The 23,150-nt window shown below is 46.8% G+C and overlaps 1 protein-coding gene and 1 long non-coding RNA gene across 2 annotated transcripts in view; both read right to left on the reverse strand.

Annotated features, from left to right (window-relative positions):
- LOC145419177 (cyclin-F-like) overlaps positions 1–15,642 on the reverse strand; it is a 36,574-nt gene extending 20,932 nt beyond the window's left edge. The window contains exons 1-7 of the mRNA XM_080287416.1: positions 15,601–15,642; positions 12,652–12,840; positions 9,622–9,730; positions 6,846–7,045; positions 5,957–6,097; positions 3,137–3,285; positions 2,430–2,619 (exon numbers count right to left, since the gene is read on the reverse strand). Of these exons, the coding sequence (XP_080143542.1) occupies positions 2,430–2,619; positions 3,137–3,285; positions 5,957–6,097; positions 6,846–7,045; positions 9,622–9,730; positions 12,652–12,822 (960 nt within the window). The 5' untranslated portion in view covers positions 12,823–12,840; positions 15,601–15,642. The remainder of the gene's footprint in view (positions 1–2,429; positions 2,620–3,136; positions 3,286–5,956; positions 6,098–6,845; positions 7,046–9,621; positions 9,731–12,651; positions 12,841–15,600) is intronic.
- Positions 15,643–21,857: 6,215 nt separating this feature from the next.
- LOC145419015 (uncharacterized) lies at positions 21,858–22,464 on the reverse strand. The gene is made up of 2 exons (XR_013900772.1): positions 22,278–22,464; positions 21,858–22,228 (listed from the first exon to the last, which is right to left on the reverse strand). It is a non-coding gene; the product is annotated as an uncharacterized LOC145419015 (long non-coding RNA).
- Positions 22,465–23,150: the final 686 nt, after the last annotated feature.

A 23,150-nucleotide genomic window follows, 5' to 3' on the forward strand; every position in this document is an offset into this window, starting at 1 on the left:
TTAAAATGAAACCCTTCATCATTCACCCAGCTAAGAAGCCCCAGCCCTTCAGCAACCTTCATGACAGGTCGGAGTCTGGTGCGTACTGGAGGCAGCAGGCGAAGGCATAGGCAATGTTGAACCTGGTGGCTGAGTGGTTTGAAGTGTATGTGAAGGATGCAGAGCAGCACTGTAAGAAGCACGGTGTTCCTTTCAAAGTGCTTCTCTTGCTGGACAATGCCCCATGCCACCCCCAGCACCTGGCATCCCCCCACCCACAAGTGATGGTTGTCTTCTTCCCACCCAACACCACCTCTCTCCTGCAGCCGCTACACCAGGAAATTATCGCCAACACCAAGCACATGTACAGCCAGTACATGTACCACAAGTTCCTGCGTGCAGTTACCAGTGATGCACCTGAGGTTCAGGAGCTGCAGGACACTGGGGGGTCTGTTCCTACACCTGACAGCAACACTGGGGAAGATGCAGGTTGTGACGACGACAACAACGCCATTCAGCCAGACCCCACCACACCGAGGGACGTGCAAACTGTTGTGGAATCTGGTGCCGGTACAACATTAAGGACTACATGAACAGTCTGCTTAGGGCTTGGGACAAGCTATACCAGGCCACCATCATCCAAGCTTGGCGCCTTCTCCTGCCTAACCTCTGTACCTCGAAACCTGTTGCACATGGCAGGCCACAGGACGTGGCGCAACAACTGCAGGAGGTTGTGAACGTTGCCCATCAAGTTCCTGGTTGTTCTGAGGTAACAGCAGACGACGTGATGGACGTGGGTGACAGTGGCACCAACTCTTTCCAAGCTGTGGTGGATGAGGTCATAGAGGGAGATGCGCCAGTGGACAGTGGGAGTGACAGACAGGCTGACAGTGAGGCTGTGGCAGAGGCAGGAGCCAACAATGAAAAACTTGAGTGATTTGTTAGTGGCAGTGGACACGCTCAAGGAATGAGTCCAGGAATGGGATGGAGGTGTGAGCAGGTGTTGGAATGTTGTTACCTTAACTGAAAAGGCAGCGGCGCTACCAGGACCTCCATCACAGGAGTTCAATGACCTCCAACACCAGGTTACCACACACTACTTTTCCCGAGTCTCACAACCACTGCCACCACCAGAGCCTGAGCCACAGGCAGGGCCATCCCAGGCATAGGACGACAACGCGTTACCAGCGATGTCAGAGGCAGATTTTGAGGGGTTCCTTCAGGCGGCTGAAATGGAGGAAGACAGCCTTACCCAGCAGCAGCAAGAGGCACCACCAGTCTGGCCTCAAGCTGACAGGCAGTAGCTTGCCTCTTGCCTCGGAACCACCAACCCAACCCCTTCCACCTTAGCACTACCATCGTTGGACTTAGGTACGTTCAGTACAGTATTTTATGTCCTTTAAAGCCCTTTATTATTTATTGTTCAGTGTTAATTTGTATGTAATACAAGCACTGACTGGTTGCTTCACTGTGTGCCGGTGTAAAGTGGGGTGAGAAGGGGGATTTTGGGTGAACATCCAGAACCAAATTCAATTTAGTTTAGTTATTTGTATGGCACGGTTTTCTATGGCGTGGGATTGTTCCAGAACCAATTACCTGCACCATAGGCGACTTGACTGTAAATGGTTACCTGGTGCACAGGAAACCATTTGGCTTGTCACTCAGTGTAGAGTCACCCACAGGCAGAAGGAAGAGGAAAGAATGAAGGAAAGAAAGACAGAAGAGGGAATGTAAAGTGACCCACAGGCAGAAGGAAGAGGAAAGAATGAAGGAAAGAAAGACAGAAGAGGGAGTGTAAAGTGACCCACAGGCAGAAGGAAGAGGAAAGAATGAAGGAAAGAAAGACAGAAGAGGGAGTGTAAAGTGACCCACAGGCAGAAGGAAGAGGAAAGAATGAAGGAAAGAAAGACAGAAGAGGGAGTGTAAAGTGACCCACAGGCAGAAGGAAGAGGAAAGAATGAAGGAAAGAAAGACAGAAGAGGGAGTGTAAAGTGACCCACAGGCAGAAGGAAGAGGAAAGAATGAAGGAAAGAAAGACAGAAGAGGGAGTGTAAAGTGACCCACAGGCAGAAGGAAGAGGAAAGAATGAAGGAAAGAAAGACAGAAGAGGGAGTGTAAAGTGACCCACAGGCAGAAGGAAGAGGAAAGAATGAAGGAAAGAAAGACAGAAGAGGGAGTGTAAAGTGACCCACAGGCAGAAGGAAGAGGAAAGAATGAAGGAAAGAAAGACAGAAGAGGGAGTGTAAAGTGACCCACAGGCAGAAGGAAGAGGAAAGAATGAAGGAAAGAAAGACAGAAGAGGAAGGAAGGAATGGAGGGAGGAGAGGAAAGGGCAGACACCCGAGAGCAGCACTACATCGAGTGAGTGGATTGGGAGCGCCCTCATTTACCACAAAATAATAATAATAATAATAATAATAATAATAATAATAATGCTAGTGCTGCTCCACCTGTGCCGCTGAGTGCAGAACCTTGGACGCGTGCTGTTTCATATTAGCCACCTCACACAGCCAATCAATCAGCACGTGATGCATGTGCGGCGTTACCCGTTGTTGGTAGTGCAGCGCAGACCACGTGCGTGACGAGGGACTGCCCTGCACGAATTCACGCACCTCACACATCGCCTGGCTCCCTCCTAACCTGTGTACGAAGAGAAATTTGCTTACGATAGTCTCTCTCTCTCACATACGCACACACACAAATGTCAGGCTGCCTTGCACGAATTCACACACCTCCCATATCGCCTGGCCCCTCCCAACCTGCGTACGAAGAGAGAAACTTACTTACGATAGTCTCTCTCTCTCTCTCTCACACACAAACACTAGATACCCCCATATGGACTCACACACCTCTCTCTCTCTCACACACACACACACACGTGCACACACACACACACACACAAAACACTAAATATCCCCATACAGACTCACGCACCTCTCTCTCTCTCTCACACACACACACACACACACACACTTACAAAACTCTCTTTCTCTCTCTTGTAATTCTCTCTATCATAACTCTTTCTCTCTCTTTCAAACACACACACACACAAACAAAACACTACATACCCCTATACGGACTCAGCACCTATCTCTCTCTCTCTCTCTCTCACACACACACACACACACTACAGATAGACATTCAGATAGATAAATACCTTGAGGTGGCCAGGAAGTACGCCAGTGTGAGTGTGGCCGGGTAAAATCCAGTGTGGCACAGTTCACGAAGTTCCCGTGACGCTTGTAGCTGTGTGCCGGGGTCCAGCATGCCCCGCAGGTGTCGTCCTTCGTACCTGGCCCTCCATTGCTGCCCAGAAATTCATCATTCAATTATGGCAATTAGGTGGAGATGACACGGAGATTGTGTGGGGTTAAACAGGGAGATTATCGGAATATAATAATAATAATAATGAGTAATAATAATAGTAATAATAATAATAATAATAATAATAATAATATTAACGATGAGATGGAGGAATGGAGTGGAGAGGTATATGAGAGAGGGGGGTGTGAGCTGGGGGGATGGAGAGTGAGAGACTGATGAGGAGAGTGTATGTGAGTGAGGTGGAGGGGGGTAGAGGGAGGGGGAGGCCAAGGATGAGATGGAGGGATGGGGTGGAGAGGTATATGAGAGAGGGGGGTGTGAGCTGGGAGCAGGGCAGTGAAATGGCAGGGGACAGGGTGACATGGAGGCGATTTGTTTGTGGCCACCCCTTATAGGCTTAAAGCGTCTGGCAATAGATAGATAAATAGAGAGACAGATAGATTGGAAATATCAGTGGATTATTTGTTTTGTTTTGTTCATAGGGTCCCACACGCTTGCTGCCATTGGTGTTGTGATGAGGTGGGGTAGTAATAGTAGTAGTTGTTGCCTAGGCAGTCTGGCCGTACAGCCCCGAGTCCCTAAGGAAGGCCACGGCCGAGACCGGGCTTTCCCACAGAGCTCTCAAGGAGTGTACAGTATGTTGTGTTGTTGGCGTAGGTGATTGTGTGCAATGCAGTCTTGCATAATGTGCTTAATAGTATTATTTACTGTTTAGGGCCTTGTTCTGTGTGGTGTGTAGAGTGTTGTAGTGTGTTTTAGTGTGGTATGTAGAGTGTTGTAGTGTGTTTGTGTGGTGTGTAGAGTGTTGTAGTGTGTTTTAGTGTGGTATGTAGAGTGTTGTAGTGTGTTTGTGTGGTGTGTAGAGTGTTGTAGTGTGTTTGTGTGGTCTGTAGAGTGTTGTAGTGTGTTTGTGTGGTCTGTAGAGTGTTGTAGTGTGTTTGTGTGGTGTGTAGAGTGTTGTAGTGTGTTTTACTATGGTGTGTAGAGTGTTGTAGTGTGTTTGTGTGGTGTGTAGAGTGTTGTAGTGTGTTTGTGTGGTGTGTAGAGTGTTGTAGTGTGTTTGTGTGGTGTGTAGAGTGTTGTAGTGTGTTTGTGTGGTGTGTAGAGTGTTGTAGTGTGTTTGTGTGGTGTGTAGAGTGTTGTAGTGTGTTTTAGTGTGGTATGTAGAGTGTTGTAGTGTGTTTGTGTGGTGTGTAGAGTGTTGTAGTGTGTTTTAGTGTGGTGTGTAGAGTGTTGTAGTGTGTTTGTGTGGTGTGTAGAGTGTTGTAGTGTGTTTTAGTATGGTCTGTAGAGTGTTGTAGTGTGTTTGTGTGGTGTGTAGAGTGTTGTAGTGTGTTTGTGTGGTGTGTAGAGTGTTGTAGTGTGTTTGTGTGGTGTGTAGAGTGTTGTAGTGTGTTTGTGTGGTCTGTAGAGTGTTGTAGTGTGTTTTACTATGGTGTGTAGAGTGTTGTAGTGTGTTTGTGTGGTGTGTAGAGTGTTGTAGTGTGTTTGTGTGGTCTGTAGAGTGTTGTAGTGTGTTTGTGTGGTGTGTAGAGTGTTGTAGTGTGTTTGTGTGGTGTGTAGAGTGTTGTAGTGTGTTTTAGTATGGTGTGTAGAGTGTTGTAGTGTGTTTGTGTGGTGTGTAGAGTGTTGCAGTGTGTTTTAGTATGGTGTGTAGAGTGTTGTAGTGTGTTCTGGTGAGGTTAGAAGCCCAGGCAGGCCTTGCATAATTCATCACTGAACGTATGTATTGTTTGTATACTGTGGTAGTGGTTGTATATATTGTATACTGTGGTAGTGGTTGTATGTATTGTTTGTATACTGTGGTAGTGGTTGTATATATTGTATACTGTGGTAGTGGTTGTATATATTGTTTGTATACTGTGGTAGTGGTTGTATATATTGTTTGTATACTGTGGTGGTGGTTGTATATATTGTTTGTATGCTGTGGTAGTGGTTGTATATACTGTTTGTATACTGTGGTGGTGGTTTCTTTGTTGTGTCTGAATGGTGTATGGGCAAGTGACCTCAAAGCATTGAGTCTTGGCGTTGTTTTAATTATAATGTTTGTGATGTGTTGTTTAAATGACATTGATGTACATTACACCAAGGATTGTGTGTGTGTGTGTGTGTGTGTGTGTGTGTGTGTGTGTGTGTGTGTGTGGTAGGGGAGTGTTGTTTATGGTGAGGTGTGGGCTGTGACTGTGTTCTGCTGTCCAGTGTGTGAGAAGGGTCACTGTAGATTTGGCTGGGGGTAATTTGAGCCTATTCGTGTAGTGTGCTGAGGTAAGGTTAGATGATGTATGCGACTGTGTGTGCATTTGGGTGTGTACATGTGTGTTATGTCGTCCGTACAGGAAGCTATGTGTATCTGTGGTGTGTGGGGTGTGGGTACGTCGTGCATGTATAGGTTAAAGAGTGTAGGGGATAAAACTGATCCTTGGGGGACGCCGTTTGTGAAGTTTCTGATGCTAGAAGACTGACCGGCAAATGTTACGTGTGCACATCTGTCTGCTGAGTAGTTTGCCAGCCATCTTTGTGTGTTACTGTGCATGTTTGTGTCGAGTATTTTGTGAGAGAGAGAGAGAGAGAGAGTTCCAGCCATCTTTGTGTGTTATTGTGCATGTTTGTGTTGAATATTTTGTGAGAGAGAGAGAGAGAGAGCTATCTTTACCTGCACTCTGGCTGCTGTGTCACCTGCCTCCACTGCCAGACGTAGCCAACTGACATCACATCCATCGTTGCAGTCTGGCAATCGACCTGCAACTTCGGATATGCGACTGAGGTGACGAACCGCCCACGACGCACCCGTCATCTGGTAAACAAACACCATTATCTATCTGTCTATCTATCTACGGTTACTCCACCAATGCAGACTCAAAAAACATGGCTTTTTTTTTTTTCAATGATTTAGTGTGATAAGTTGATATATTATAAGCATCTTGAAATACCATAGATGTTTTATAGAATTATAGCAATTGTTAGGAGGAACACACTGAGGTGGTTTGGCCATGTGGAGAGGATGGAGGGTGAGAGACTGACGAGGAGAGTCATCAGTCATCAACAATATCTTCATTATTCTCCTCATTATCTATCTATCTATCTATATATCTATCTGTTTATTATTAATCTTTGTTATTATTATTATTATTATAACCATTGTTGTTGTTATTATTATTATTGTTATTATTATTATTGTTATTATTATCATCATCATCATCATCATCATCCTATGGTCAGCTGCGGCCAAATATCAACTGGTCTGGTTCCTGGGTGCATGATGCTGATGCTCCACCCAGTGTGCATAGTGCCACCACATGCAGGCTCCTTGAGAGAGAGAGAGAGAGAGAGAGAGAGAGAGAAAGAGAGACCCACCCGTGCGATGTGACAGACGCGCGTGTATACATAATGTTTACAACACAAGAGAGAGAGAGAGAGAGAGAGAGAGGGAGGGAGAATGGAAGACAGAGAGAGAGAGGTAGGGAAGAGAGAGACAGAATGACAGAGAAAGACCGAGAGAGAGAGAGAGAGAGAGTGAGAGAGAGAGAAAGAGAGAGACCCACCTGTGCGATGTGACAGACGCGCGTATATACGTATCGTTTACAACACAGCGCCAGGGCCCCCCACGGCGGCCGGTACAGTAGCCACAGCTGCGACCACAGACCAACGCCACCACCACCACCACAGCCTCCACCACAGCCCTCCAAGCCCTCCAGCAGCTCTATGGCACGCTCTCCATACACCACAGTCTTCCCAAACACCACTGTGGTAGGCAGATGGACAACGAGTATCATCATCATCAATGTCATCAATTATTATCAGCTAAAGTCTTGCTAATGTCACTGTGGAGAGAAAGAGAATGTGCATCATCATCATCATTATCAAATCTCCTCCTCCTCTTCATCATCATCATCATCATCATCATCATCATCATCATCATCATCATCATCATCATCAACCAGGGTTGTTATGATTTAAATCGTGATGTCAATCATGTGATTTAAATCAATTTAAGTCAGAGTGAAAAAATCATGATTTAAATCAAATGTTTTTTTTAAATAAATACAATAAAACAGAAGATGACAGAGACTGTGGTGGCTGTGTGTTGTACAGTTTTTTTTGTTTTTAATGTGTCCAACTCTGGACATAGGCTTCACAGCCTGTTCCCAAGGGCCAGTAGTGCTCCTACACACCATACACCTGTACATGTGCAGCAAGTGTGCTTGGTGTGTACTCTTGCTGTACTGCTGTTGATCATGTCAGGCACCAGTGGCTGCCTTCTGCTACAAGGCAAATATTACAACACAAGAAAGAAGGCTGTCTGACCTTTGCCAAACACTGTGTGTTTTAGTTTATGAGGCAGACAGTGATTGAGCGGCTACAGTAACATCTGCTCTGGATTGGAAGGAGTCAAGAGGTGCAGCCAGCAAAGCCTGTAATGCATCAGGTGTTTTGGATGTCCAGCAACTCATGGGTAATAAATGAAGGATACCAACATAGGATTTCATTTAACACTGATAAAGGCTTACTACACAAAAACAACAAAAAGTTTATAAAAGTGAAAGAAAAATTAATTTTAAAAAATCCAATTAATTCAAACAATCAATTTAAATTTAAAAATCTGATTTAAATAAAATGTTACAGTTTAAAAAATATATATAAGCTATATTGTCCAACCCTGAGTGTGAGTAACCTGCCTCCTACCAACAAGTGCTGCCTGTGGTGCACTGCCACACCAACAAGTGCTGCCTGTGGTGCACTGCCACACCAACAAGTGCTGCCTGTGCTGCACTGCCACACCAACAAGTGCTGCCTGTGGTGCACTGCCACACCAACAAGTGCTGCCTGTGCTGCACTGCCACACCAACAAGTGCTGCCTGTGTTGCACTGCCACACCACCAAGTGCTGCCTGTGTTGCACTGCCACACCAACAAGTGCTGCCTGTGCTGCACTGCCACACCAACAAGTGCTGCCTGTGCTGCACTGCCACACCAACAAGTGCTGCCTGTGCTGCACTGCCACACCAACAAGTGCTGCCTGTGCTGCACTGCCACACCAACAAGTGCTGCCTGTGGTGCACTGCCACACCAACAAGTGGTGCCTGTGCTGCACTGCCACACCAACAAGTGCTGCCTGTGGTGCACTGCCACACCAACAAGTGCTGCCTGTGGTGCACTGCCACACCAACAAGTGCTGCCTGTGGTGCACTGCCACACCAACAAGTGCTGCCTGTGCTGCACTGCATTACTGCCACTTCCCATCCACATTAATATTTTCAGTGTTGTACGTCTGTTTATGTCAACAGTGGTATATACTGCTGCCTCATGCACACACACACACACACACCACCAGGTACACACACCCACTATGCTACTCCCTCCACAGGTTTCCCACAGCCACAAACACCCTTGGGGAAAAATAATAAAATCAGATTTAAAAAATATCTGTGATTTTTTCCAGCCCTGTACATGAGCGGCAAAAGAAGAAGGAACCCAAGGCCAGGAACCACAAACCGTTCCCTCCAAGAAAAAAACAAAAACAATACAAGAGAGAGCCAAATTCAAGATGCGTTTATTTTGAGATGCCTGGACACACTGCATTTAAAAGACTGGAGATCATAGGAAGTAGGAAATACAGACAGAGGGAGACAGTTCCAGAGCTGACCTGTTGCATACATGAAGAACTGGGAGTATTGGTTAACTTACCTACCTACCTACCTACACTGGAGGTCATAGGCAGCAGGAAATACAGACAGAGGGAGACAGTTCCAGAGTTGACCCTACAATACAAGAGAGAGCCAAATTCAAGATGCGTTTATTTTGAGATGCCTGGACACACTGCATTTAAAAGACTGGAGATCATAGGAAGTAGGAAATACAGACAGAGGGAGACAGTTCCAGAGTTGACCTGTTGCATACATGAAGGACAGGGAGTATTGGTTAACTTACCTACCTACCTACCTATACTGGAGGTCATAGGCAGTAGGAAATAAAGAGGGAGACAGTTCCAGAGTTGACCTGCTGCATACATGAAGGACTGGGAGTATTGGTTAACTTACCTACCTACACTGGAGGTCATAGGCAGTAGGAAATAAAGAGGGAGACAGTTCCAGAGTTGACCTGCTGCATACATGAAGAACTGGGAGTATTGGTTAACTTACCTACCTATACTGGAGGTCATAGGCAGTAGGAAATAAAGAGAGAGACAGCTGTAGAGTACGAAATAAAGAGGGAGACAGTTCCAGAGTACAAAATAAGGAGGGAGACAGTTCCAGAGTTGACCAGTTGCACAGACGTCAAAACTAATGGTACACTCTGCCAACAGTGCCACCACACTCACCTCCTTCGTTATACAGCAGTGCCACCACGAGTTTGATGCTGGCGCCAACGTTGCCACACTGGGCAGCTCTCTCAAACCACCGCCACGTCCGCTCACTCGGCCACAACTCCTTTATGACCCAAAAAAATTATTGCTACACTCCGTCCACTCTAACCTGGCCTAAAACTAACATAACACGGGCTAATAATGGCACTATAAATTGATGCTAGTCACAAAGAAGTGCTACGGGAAGAATGCAGAGCTGAGGTATTGTGTTACGAGGCTACTGAGCTACACGGAGAGGCCAAGTTAAGATGAACACACTATCTATCTATCTATCTATTGCCAGACGCCGTAATCCCATAAGGGGTGGCCACAAACAAATCGCCTCCATGTCGCCCTGTCCCCTGCCATTTCACTGCCCTGCTCCCAGCTCACACCCCTCCTCTCTCATATACCTCTCCACCCCATCCCTCCATCTCATCCTCGGCCTCCCTCTCAAGAAATAAGATATGAAGGGATGATTAACTAGTTTATACTGACACTGGTGATGCATCTGTGGCATGCACCCATGAGCCACAGCTGGTGATATATATCTGCAGGTGGCCGTGGGAAGGACCCTGGTGTGGGGGTGTGTACCACAAGGGGGCGGTGGATCCCTACAAAGTGTATGTACTGCACCACACCACCACTGGCTTACCTGTGGTTCATGGGTCTGATCCACCACACAGACCAGCATTAGCCATCAGTAACAGACCTAATGAGGGGAAAACAAAAAAGCTCCCTAAAACATTTTCCTAAGTGATTTACTCTGTTTATTACACCTTACTGTCCTCTTCTGTGTTACATAAATCCTTCCAATATCACCATACTCTGCATAAAGCTCCCTAACACCTTTTCCTAAGTGATTTATTTTGTTTATTACACCTTACTGTCCTCTTCTGTGTTACATAAATCCTTCCAATATCACCATACTCTGCATAAAGCTCCCTAACACCTTTTCCTAAGTGATTTATTTTGTTTATTACACCTTACTGTCCTCTTCTGTGTTACATAAATCCTTCCAATATCACCATACTCTGCATAAAGCTCCCTAACACCTTTTCCTAAGTGATTTATTTTGTTTATTACACCTTACTGTCCTCTTCTGTGTTACATAAATCCTTCCAATATCACCATACTCTGCATAAAGCTCCCTAACACCTTTTCCTAAGTGATTTATTTTGTTTATTACACCTTACTGTCCTCTTCTGTGTTACATAAATCCTTCCAATATCACCATACTCTGCATAAAGCTCCCTAACACCTTTTCCTAAGTGATTTATTTTGTTTATTACACCTTACTGTCCTCTTCTGTGTTACATAAATCCTTCCAATATCACCATACTCTGCATAAAGCTCCCTAACACCTTTTCCTAAGTGATTTACTCTGTTTATTACACCTTACTGTCCTCTTCTGTGTTACATAAATCCTTCCAATATCACCATACTCTGCATAAAGCTCCCTAACACCTTTTCCTAAGTGATTTACTCTGTTTATTACACCTTACTGTCCTCTTCTGTGTTACATAAATCCTTCCAATATCACCATACTCTGCATAAAGCTCCCTAACACCTTTTCTTAAGTGATTTATTTTGTTTATTACACCTTACTGTCCTCTTCTGTGTTACATAAATCCTTCCAATATCACCATACTCTGCATAAAGCTCCCTAACACCTTTTCCTAAGTGATTTACTCTGTTTATTACAACTTACTGTCCTCTTCTGTGTTACATAAATCCTTCCAATATCACCATACTCTGCATAAAGCTCCCTAACACCTTTTCCTAAGTGATTTATTTTGTTTATTACACCTTACTGTCCTCTTCTGTGTTACATAAATCCTTCCAATATCACCATACTCTGCATAAAGCTCCCTAACACCTTTTCCTAAGTGATTTACTCTGTTTATTACACCTTACTGTCCTCTTCTGTGTTACATAAATCCTTCCAATATCACCATACTCTGCATAAAGCTCCCTAACACCTTTTCCTAAGTGATTTATTTTGTTTATTACACCTTACTGTCCTCTTCTGTGTTACATAAATCCTTCCAATATCACCATACTCTGCATAAAGCTCCCTAACACCTTTTCCTAAGTGATTTATTTGGTTTATTACACCTTACTGTCCTCTTCTGTGTTACATAAATCCTTCCAATATCACCATACTCTGCATAAAGCTCCCTAACACCTTTTCCTAAGTGATTTATTTTGTTTATTACACCTTACTGTCCTCTTCTGTGTTACATAAATCCTTCCAATATCACCATACTCTGCATAAAGCTCCCTAACACCTTTTCCTAAGTGATTTATTTTGTTTATTACACCTTACTGTCCTCTTCTGTGTTACATAAATCCTTCCAATATCACCATACTCTGCATAAAGCTCCCTAACACCTTTTCCTAAGTGATTTATTTTGTTTATTACACCTTACTGTCCTCTTCTGTGTTACATAAATCCTTCCAATATCACCATACTCTGCATAAAGCTCCCTAACACCTTTTCCTAAGTGATTTATTTTGTTTATTACACCTTACTGTCCTCTTCTGTGTTACATAAATCCTTCCAATATCACCATACTCTGCATAAAGCTCCCTAACACCTTTTCCTAAGTGATTTATTTGGTTTATTACACCTTACTGTCCTCTTCTGTGTTACATAAATCCTTCCAATATCACCATATTCTGCATAAAGCTCCCTAACACCTTTTCCTAAGTGATTTATTTTGTTTATTACACCTTACTGTCCTCTTCTGTGTTACATAAATCCTTCCAATATGACCATACTCTGCATAAAGCTCCCTAACACCTTTTCCTAAGTGATTTATTTTGTTTATTACACCTTACTGTCCTCTTCTGTGTTACATAAATCCTTCCAATATCACCATACTCTGCATAAATAACATACAAAAGAATATCAACCAGCAGTATCCAAAAATAAATCACTACAGAGGAGGTGTTAGGGGCCATTCCTTAACCGATGATCGATAGAATAGATGCACAGCTTACCTTCGTGTGTACGTGCGACCACAACAACGGTGACTCTTCGATTAGGGTCCTGAGGTACGAACTTGTAGCCAGAAGCGTTGTGAGGTCACGCAGAGAGACGTGACTCAACACCCGATACACTAACTCCAGTGGCACACCCTCCACGCCCACCTCACTCCACCCGACACCCATCCTACACCCTCACGCACGCTGAAACGCAAGATAGAGAGTGTGTGGTTGATGGCTCGCACTCTACGCCCACCTCACTCCACCCTACACTCATCACACACCCTCACTCACTCTCCACACCCACTGCACTCCACCCTACACCCATCCCACACCCTCACTCACTCTCCACATCCACCACACTCCACCCTACACTCATTTCACACCCTCACGCACTCTCAATCACCCTCCACACCCATCATACTCCACCCGACACCCATCCTACACCCTCATGCACGCTGAAACGCAAGAGAGAGAGTGTGTGGCTGACGGTTCTCACTCTACGCCCACCACACTCCACCCTACAGCCAATACACACCCTCACTCACTCTCCACACCCACCTCACTCCACCCTACACCCATCTCACACTCTCACGTACTCTCCACTCCATGCTGCTTGATCTCTGGCAGCCTCCCTATGCAGTGCCTTATCCCTGAGGTCACACTCTATGACCTCATCCCAGGTCTTTTTTGGTCTGCCTCTCACAACCACAGCCCCAACGTTCACACTTCTCACTTTCTGCACCTGATTAGTTTCTGTTAAATGTGATGAATGCTTATCTATCTATCTATCTATTGCCAGATGCCTTAATCCTGCAAGGGGTGGCCACAAACAAATCACCTCCATGTCACCCTGTCCCCTGTCATTTCACTGCCCTGCTCCCAGCTCACACCCCCCTCTCTCATATACCTCTCCACCCCATCCCTCCATCTCATCCTTGGCCTCCCCATCCCTCCCCCCCTCCACCTCACTCACATACACTCTCCACATCAGTCTCTCACTCTCCATCCCCCCAGCTCACACCCCCCTCTCTCATATACCTCTCCACCCCATCCCTCCATCCCATCCTCGGCCTCCCCATCCCTCTCCCCCCCTCCACCTCACTCACATACACTCTCCTCGTCAGTCTCTCACCCTCCATCCTCTCCACATGAGAAATATGGTATATATATTTACGTTACTACCATTTCCTATTATTGGTGTTTTATTTGTTCAATTTGGTAGTTTTTTCTAGTTCATCTGAGTGTTTAACGGCCTCGTTTGTTGTCTGGTGAATAGTAACCATAAACGCCTATGACATGAGTTACTTGAGAGGAGCATGTGGAGTGACGTGGAGGGACAGGTTGACGAATGAAGAAGTGAAGGAATGCTGTGGGGTGGATGTGGATGTGGTTGAGAAGATTAGGAGAAATACACTGAGGTGGTTTGGACATGTGGAGAGAATGGAGAATGAAAGACTGACTAAGAGGGTGTATGTAGGTGAGGTGGAGGGAGGGAGAGGGAGAGGTAGACCGAGGATGAGATGGAGGGTGAATTAGGAGAAATACACTGAGGTGGTTTGGACATGTGGAGAGAATGGAGAATGAAAGACTGACTAAGAGGGTGTATGTAGGTGAGGTGGAGGGAGAGAGAGGGAGGGGTAGACCGAGGATGAGATGGAGGGTGAATTAGGAGAAATACACTGAGGTGGTTTGGACATGTGGAGAGAATGAAGAATGAAAGACTGACTAAGAGGGTGTATGTAGGTGAGGTGGAGGGAGGGAGAGGGAGGGGTAGACCGAGGATGAGGTGGAGGGATGGAGTGGAGAGGTATATGAGGGAGGGGGGGGGTGAGTTGGGAGGAGGGTAGTCAAATGGTGGGCGACAGAGCGACTTGGAGGCGTTTTGTCTGTGGCCACCCTTTGCGGGATTACGGCGTTGGGCTATAGATAGATAGATAGATAGACAACCTTAGTTACCTCTTAACCCTGCAGAAGTTCTTGACTGTCACCCAACCCAACCTAACTTACACTGACGGTCTTTTTTAGCTCATCCGACACGCTAAGCTTACCCATGTCAACCTAACCCATCTCACCATCGCTGTGTAGAACGCTGTGGGCTGTGAATAATTTACAGCTGGCCTCGTTATTATTAAAGAAATATTTCCCAACGTCACAGTGATTCAACAAGCAGCCTAGACACGGCATCTTGGTGGTGGCTGTGGAGGCGAAGCGCGATTTCAATATTAGACATCGGCCTGTGATTGGCTGGCTGACTGACCTTGCTTGGGTGAGAACTGAAACTAAAATAATTCATACAACATAGAAAGACTGACGAGGAGAGTGTATGTGAGTGAGGTGGAGGGGGGAAGAGGGAGGGGGAGGCCAAGGATGAGATGGAGGGATGGGGTGGAGAGGTATATGAGAGAGGGAGGTGTGAGTCGGGAGCAAGGCAGTGAAATGGCGGGGGACAGGGCGACGTGGAGGCGATTTGTTTGTGGCCACCCGAAACGGGATTGAGGCGTCTGGCAATTGATAGATAGACAGAAAAAACAGAAATATTCACTTGTACACAAAAATACACATACAGGCATACACTATCACACAAATCCACGAGGTATGATAAGATTAGTCGCTAAAGAAACGACAATAATGGAAATATATACCACAATTATCGAGCTGAAATGTGTGAAACGGTAAAAGCCTGCCTCATTTTACTGTCTTCTAGGTGTAAGGTGCCGAGGCTAGGCTAAGCAGGTCTATATATATATGGGTAGATGACCTGGCTTCTTCCATGGTGGCATTACATGGTGAAAAACCATAAAATACAAAAAATATATGCACTTCTTGACAACGGTACCTATGCCCGGCCATCCCTCCTACGGAAACGCCCTATCAAGACCCCTCCAAAAAATTCTTAACAAATCCACATTACAAGAGTCAAATAATGGACCCAAAATAACTCCAAAAATTCAATATCCTCACCATTAAGGCCAAAAATATATAATTAAATCAACCCCGCCAACACACACACCGCCACAACAACAATCTCTCCCAACCCTCGCATACATTTATAATTTCGAAATATATTGAAAAAAATCGATTAATGGGGATACTAAGTAAATCATATCTTATTTTACTAATTATATCTTTATTTTTAGGGGTAATAAATAAGCCAAAACTGTCTACTTAATGTAATATCCTGTTTGCACGGAAATCGGACACAGCCGCCCTAATGAGAGAGCCAAAATTATTATTTATTATTATTATTATTATTATTATTCTATCAGAGAAGGCTTGTGATAAAGACCATAAGGTGTTTATGGCATTCATGGATCTGGAAAAAGCATACGACAAAGTAGACAGAGAGGGATTATGGAAGGTTTTGCACATGTATGGTGTAGAAGCTGTAGGTGCCGTCAAGAGTTTTTATGATGGTAGTGAAGCATGTGTAAGGGTTAATGTGTGATGACCCCATGGTTGTTCAATATATATATATGGATGGGGTGGTGAGAGAGGTAAAAACACGAGTAATGGAGAGAGGGATGGCGTTGGCAATGAATGGTGATGGATGGAATATCTCAAATTTGTTGTATGCTGATGATGCAGTACTGCTTGCAAATACCGGACAAGAACTTGGTAGGCTAGTGAATAGTTTTACTGATGTCTGTGAGCGTCGTGCCTTGAGAGTAAATGTAGAGAAGAGTAAAGTGATGGTTATTCAGAGAGAAGGTGACTCCCAGTGAATGGAGAGAGATTGGTGTTATGCCACGTCCTGAGATCAACTTACAAATATATTATATACTTACAAAATTGTTATGCCACGTACTCAGAGATTAACTTCTTGCCGTCTGAACTCGGCAGACCAACGTTACACATATATTGTCTTAATTACAAACCTTTACAGTATACAACAATAACATACGGTACAGGTAAATAAGGACACTTAGGCTGGACTCGGGCGTGGGAGGTAACTGGTCAGGTGTGCCCTGCCACGGGGGGCACAGAACTGCCGCCAGGGGTGGTGTAGTCCGGATGGGGCTGTTGGCTGGCATACAGGGAGGACCTTTCCTGGTGGGGCCTCGACCTGGGAGGTGGCCCTCTGGGCTGGGGCCAAACAGGGCCAACAGGCGTGCCTGCCTTCGCCTGCTCCTGGCGGAGGGTCGTCTGCGGGTGGGGCTCGGGAGGCCCCGCCCTGGGGTCTTGGGGGTGTCCCTAGGTGACTGAGGGCTGCGGTCTCCACAGGGTTGGACCGCCGTCGGGAGCTGCCTGTGGCGTCCCTTCCTCGTAGCATCCGTCAGCAGCAGACATTGTCCTGGGGCGGCCTGTAGGGCGTGGATCCCCGGGCTTGGGATAGGTCCTCACCACCACTCCTCGACCTGCAGCTCCTCTGGGTGGCTGCACCTGTGAGGGGAGAGAGAGAGATGCCCCACTCGGCCTCCAGAGGGGTGGTGGGCCGAGCCAGGGACTTCCTCCAAAGGGGTAGTCTTAGGGGCTGTACAGTGTACAGTGACCGTCACCGTGGTTCTGCCTCTGCCTGGCCTACCAGCCAACAGGCGTACACTGGCCATCACCGTGGGGCTGGTGCCAGGGGTGGCTGCAGCTGACGTGCGTACAGTGGCTGTCACGTCCTGCCTGGTGTGTTCAGCGGCTGTCACCGCGGTGCTGCTTGGGACTGTGTCTGCTAGACACCATTATCCTTTCCACAGCACTTCTTCGTGACCAGCATCAACTTAATCCTTTCTGAAATACCGGCCGTGGCAACACAGGGCGCCACTAAACCCCCAGGAGGAGACTACGGAGGGGTAGAAGGTGCGCACGCCATGTCCATTCAATACGGACATAAGTCCCCCCCGGGCAGCGCGCTCCTATTCCTCGGAGTGCACCCGCCGCGACCACCCCAGTTCGAGTGAACTACCTTTTGGGGGAGCCAGCCCTCGCCAGGACTGGCGTGGAGCTGAACTACCAGCTCCACGCAGCACCCCAGCGACGGCCCATAGCCATGCAACCCTAGAGACGGCCCATACCTGCTCTAGTAATAAAGAGCTGCACCGACAGTGAAGGGACGGCCCATAGCCAACCTCTGTCTGTTGCCCAAGGGAACTCGGTGACTGCCCATAGCCACGCCGGGGAGGGACGCCAAAGTCCCTCGCCCCTTGTGACTCTGTAACATGAGGGTGACCTGCGGTCAGGCCTGCCTGACCGTGGGGGCACAGGCCACACCCCTGTCCACCCAGTCTGAGGCAACCTCCAGGAGGACTTCTGCCCAGAGGACCGGTGGAGAGGCCCGGTGTTATCCCTGGGACTATTCTCCATCCAGTCGGCCCCCCAGGAGGACCCCCACCTGACAGACCCCTGCCGGGAGTGACGCCGCGGCCCTACCCTGATGGCGGCGCAACAGCATGGGGACCGCAGCCAACGGCCCTCCGAGGATGTCCCCAGAACTCCAGGGAGAGACCTCTCTCCTTCCCGACGAAGGCGATGCCCTTCCTCCACCAGGCACCTGAGGGAGCGCCTCCAGAACATGTTTGGCCCCAGCCCCAAGGGCTGGACCCAAGTCCCCAGCCCCGACAGCAAGGGGCTCTTCACCACGCCCAGCCTGAGCCCTCCACGAGAGACAACGCCCCTGCGAGTTGTCCCTTGGCTGTGGGACGAAGGGACTCCATCCACTCTTGGCCACTCATTCTGAGTCCCCAGGCCTTCCCCCTTCCCCTGTGCCCGTCCAGGGACTAAGAATACATAGTTCCTACAGACAGCAGGTGAGAGACAGACACTGTGCGGTGCAGGTGTTAGTGAAATCCAGTGCAGTGATAAAGGACACGCGTGACAGTGACAGTCAATTCACCTTATATAGGACAAGAGGCAAAACCTGGTGTCATCCAACCACCCCTGATGGCCCCGTTCTCCAGGCAAGACCACAGCCCCAGGTGCAGGCAAGCCGCCCCCGACACCGACAGCAACTGATGGACTCCCCCCCCCCCCGTGCAGGCAGCCGCAGTCATCCCCTGACGGCCTCCTCCTCCAGGCGAGGCTGCAGCCCCAGGGCAGCGTTGAGTGCCCCACAGCCGACCCTCAGCCCGGACCAGGTCAGGTCCACCCCCAGGACACCCACCACGACACAGGGCAGGTGCCATGCTGAGCGCCTCCTAGCCCTGTTCGGCCCTAGCCCCGAGGGCCACCACTCTCCCATGGCCCCCACAAGGAAAGGGCTGCCCATCACCATGACCCGGACCCCAGACTACGCCGACCGATACTCCTTCCGGGAGCACACCCCTGACGGCCCTCCACCTACTCTCGGCCGCCAGCATAGCGGCCCCAGGCGCGCCCCTCGCACCACTCACCATCCAGCTGTGCCCGTGAGTCGTGGTGCTGTAAACTGTGTGTGTGTACCCCCCTTACCTGTACCCCCCCGTCCCCCTATCCTGTCAGTGTGCACCCCGGTGTTCCCCCCCTGCTGCCCTGAGTGACACCCTGGCCCCAGTGTGTGGCAAACCGTGATCCAGGGGAAGGACTACCTGGTCCCACCCACGACATATGCTGTGCCATCACTGCGACACTGGAGGCAGTTCTGGCCGGCACACGTGTGTTCCCCCCCCCCCCTGCAACACACGACTGACTCGATCCCATATCCCGCAGTTGGGGCAGGAGTGTTATGTCTGTACCAGGGACCATATGCATGTATAGGGGGAGGCGGTGGCTGAATCGGTAGAGAGGCGGCTTGCAGTCCTAATGGGCCCAGGATCGAATCCCGGCTGGGGCAGGGAACAGTGTAAGGATTTGAATTTCATAAAAGCAGACTTTCCTGATCTACCAGATGACCCGCCGACATGTCGTAAAAATACCCCCGCTAATACCAATACACCAGTCCTGTATGAGACAGCCCTAGCATGTATTCAATATGGACGGTGGGTGTTAGTGCCATAAAAATACCCCCGCTAATACCAATACACCAGTCCTGTATGAGACAGCCCTAGCATGTATTCAATATGGACGGTGGGTGTTAACGCCGAAGTGGTGACATGTGGAGGTGGAGGAGGACTACTGGGCCTTGGGATAGGAAACTGCCCCCAAGAAATAGGCCCTGAGCCTTTGCCCAGAGTCGGACACACACACACACACACACACACACACACACACACACAAATGGGCCCTGGTCCGCACATCGTAGGTGATTGTGTTGTAATATACCATACTGATGGTTATATCCCAGCCATGTCACGCCGATGTATTGTGTGTGATATACCACAGCCTTCATGTCATGCCAGTGTCTTGTGAAGTACTGTAATATGCCATCCATGCCACGCGTGTGTGTTCATACCGAGATAGACTGTGCTAAAGGTTGTATTGTACCCGTGTGTGTGTGTGTGTGTGTGTGTGTGTGTGTGTGTGTGTGTTCTAATGACATATCTGGTGTACTGTAGGTGTCATGATGTGTGTGGTGCATATGTAGTGTGATTCATATAACTCTGTTTAGTATACGTGTATTGTGTACAATTATTAATATACTGTTGTGTATATTGTACTCCACTGCTTGGTTAATATACGTGTACACTTAGTCTGTGTTGCAGCCTCACCTCCTTGTCTGCATACTCTAGCCCGGTCAAGAATAAAGAACCCAAGGCCTGCACCATATCTGGACCCGAGGAGTAGGGCGCAGAATACGCTGCATAACAGTTGGGTTGTGTGCCACCGCGTGAAGGCGCCCCCGTCCACCACCCCAGTTGTCCCAAGCCCCTGCATACCCCACTGTTGCATCTTACACTTGTTCTAATGGACCCAGGTTCGAATCCCGGCTGGGGCAGGGAAGCTTAAGGATTTGAATGTCGTAAAAACAGTCTTTACTGATCTACCAGAAGACCCGCCGACATAATATACTGAAAATACCCCAGTAATACCAGTACCAGTCCTGTATGAGACGCCCTGGCATGTATTCCATTTCCTGGGTTATAGGAAACCATTAGGCTTGTCACTCAGTGTAGAGTCACCTGAAGTGGAAAGAAGAGTAATAAAAAGTGACAGGAAAGATATGGGAAGAGAGGAGGACAGACAGAAAAAGAATGATAAAGGCTAAGGAAGAAGTAGGCAGCACTACATCAAGTGAGTGGATGATGGTGAGAAATAGGAAGAGAGGAGGACAGGCACAGAAAAAGAATGATAAAGGCTAAGGAAGAAGTAGGCAGCACTACATCAAGTGAGTGGATGATGGTGAGAAATAGGAAGAGAGGAGGACAGGCACAGAAAAAGAATGATAAAGGCTAAGGAAGAAGTAGGCAGCACTACATCAAGTGAGTGGATGATGGTGAGAAATAGGAAGAGAGGAGGACAGGCACAGAAAAAGAATGATAAAAGCCTAAGGAAGAAGTAGGCAGCACTACATCAAGTGAGTGGATGATGGTGAGAAATAGGAAGAGAGGAGGACAGGCACAGAAAAAGAATGATAAAGGCTAAGGAAGAAGTAGGCAGCACTACATCAAGTGAGTGGATGATGGTGAGAAATAGGAAGAGAGGAGGACAGGCACAGAAAAAGAATGATAAAGGCTAAGGAAGAAGTAGGCAGCACTACATCAAGTGAGTGGATGATGGTGAGAAATAGGAAGAGAGGAGGACAGGCACAGAAAAAGAATGATAAAGGCTAAGGAAGAAGTAGGCAGCACTACATCAAGTGAGTGGATGATGGTGAGAAATAGGAAGAGAGGAGGACAGGCACAGAAAAAGAATGATAAAGGCTAAGGAAGAAGTAGGCAGCACTACATCAAGTGAGTGGATGATGGTGAGAAATAGGAAGAGAGGAGGACAGGCACAGAAAAAGAATGATAAAGGCTAAGGAAGAAGTAGGCAGCACTACATCAAGTGAGTGGATGATGGTGAGAAATAGGAAGAGAGGAGGACAGGCACAGAAAAAGAATGATAAAGGCTAAGGAAGAAGTAGGCAGCACTACATCAAGTGAGTGGATGATGGTGAGAAATAGGAAGAGAGGAGGACAGGCACAGAAAAAGAATGATAAAGGCTAAGGAAGAAGTAGGCAGCACTACATCAAGTGAGTGGATGATGGTGAGAAATAGGAAGAGAGGAGGACAGGCACAGAAAAAGAATGATAAAGGCTAAGGAAGAAGTAGGCAGCACTACATCAAGTGAGTAGACGATGGTGAGAAATAGAACAGACAGAATACTAAAAGATGAAGAAATAGGCATCACTACATCAGGTGAGTGGATGGTACAAGGATAAAAAGAAACACAGGGGTAAATAATTCTCTAAGACTATAATTCTTCCTGTGGGGAAAATAATATATATAAAAACATCGATATTTAATTCACAATGGCGCCCAGTCTCGCTCAATTTAAAAACGACGCCATTATTTGAATGTCCGTTAGATTCGGCGTCTATGGTGGGATTATTTTGGGACTTATTATGGGATTAATTTTGGGACTTATTATGGGATTAATTTTGGGACTAATTAAGGGATTAATTTTGGGACTTAAGGGATTAATTTTGGGACTTATTATGGGATTAATTTTGGGACTTATTATGGGATTAATTTTGGGACTTCTGGGATTAATTTTGGGATTATTATGGGATTAACTTTGGGACTTATTATGGGATTAATTTTGGGACTTATTATGGGATTAATTTTGGGACTTATTAAGGGATTAATTTTGGGACTTATTATGGGATTAATTTTGGGATTATTATGGGATTAATTTTGGGATTATTATGGGATTAATTTTGGGACTTATTATGGGATTAACTTTGGGATTATTTGGGTTTATTTTGGGATTATTATGGGATTAATTTTGGGACTTATTATGGGATTAATTTTGGGACTTATTATGGGATTAATTTTGGGACTATTCTGGGATTATTTTGGGATTAATTCTGGGATTATTTTGGGATTAATTCTGGGATTATTTTGGGATTAATTCTGGGATTATTTTGGGATTAATTCTGGGATTATTTTGGGATTAATTTTGGGATTATTTTGGGACTAGGAATATATAAAAAAGCGAACAATTGACGTCAAAAGCTGGGTGTCATCTCAGGCTTCTCTCTCTCTCTCTCTTTCTCTCTATTTTAAAAGTCTGCTGCTCTCTCTCTCTCTCTCTCTCTCTTTCTCTCTATTTTAAAAGTCTGTTATATAGAGAAGATGGTGCTCTCTCTCTCTCTTTGTCTGTCTGTCTGTCTCTATGTATGTCTTTGCTTCTCTCTCTCTCTCTCTTATTTTGAACGTCTGTTATATAGAGATGCTGATGATTCTCTCTCTCTTTCTGTCTGTCTCTGTCTCTCTCTCTGTCTGTCTGTCTGTCTCTCCCTCTCTCTCTTTCTGTCTGTCTGTCTCTCTGTCTCTCTCCCTCTATCTCTTTCTGTCTGTCTGTCTCTGTCTGTCTGTCTGTCTGTCTCCCTCTCTTTCTGTCTGTCTGTCTGTCTGTCTCCCTCTGTCTGTCTGTCTGTCTCCCTCTCTTTCTGTCTGTCTGTCTGTCTGTCTGTCTCTCTGTCTGTCTGTCTCTCTCTGTCTCTCTCTCTCTGTGTCTGTCTGTC

Source organism: Coenobita brevimanus, chromosome 117 (genome assembly GCF_032717465.1).
Source record: "Coenobita brevimanus isolate Jiangsu-jjx chromosome 117, ASM3271746v2, whole genome shotgun sequence".
Classification (NCBI taxonomy): Eukaryota; Metazoa; Arthropoda; class Malacostraca; order Decapoda; family Coenobitidae; genus Coenobita; species Coenobita brevimanus.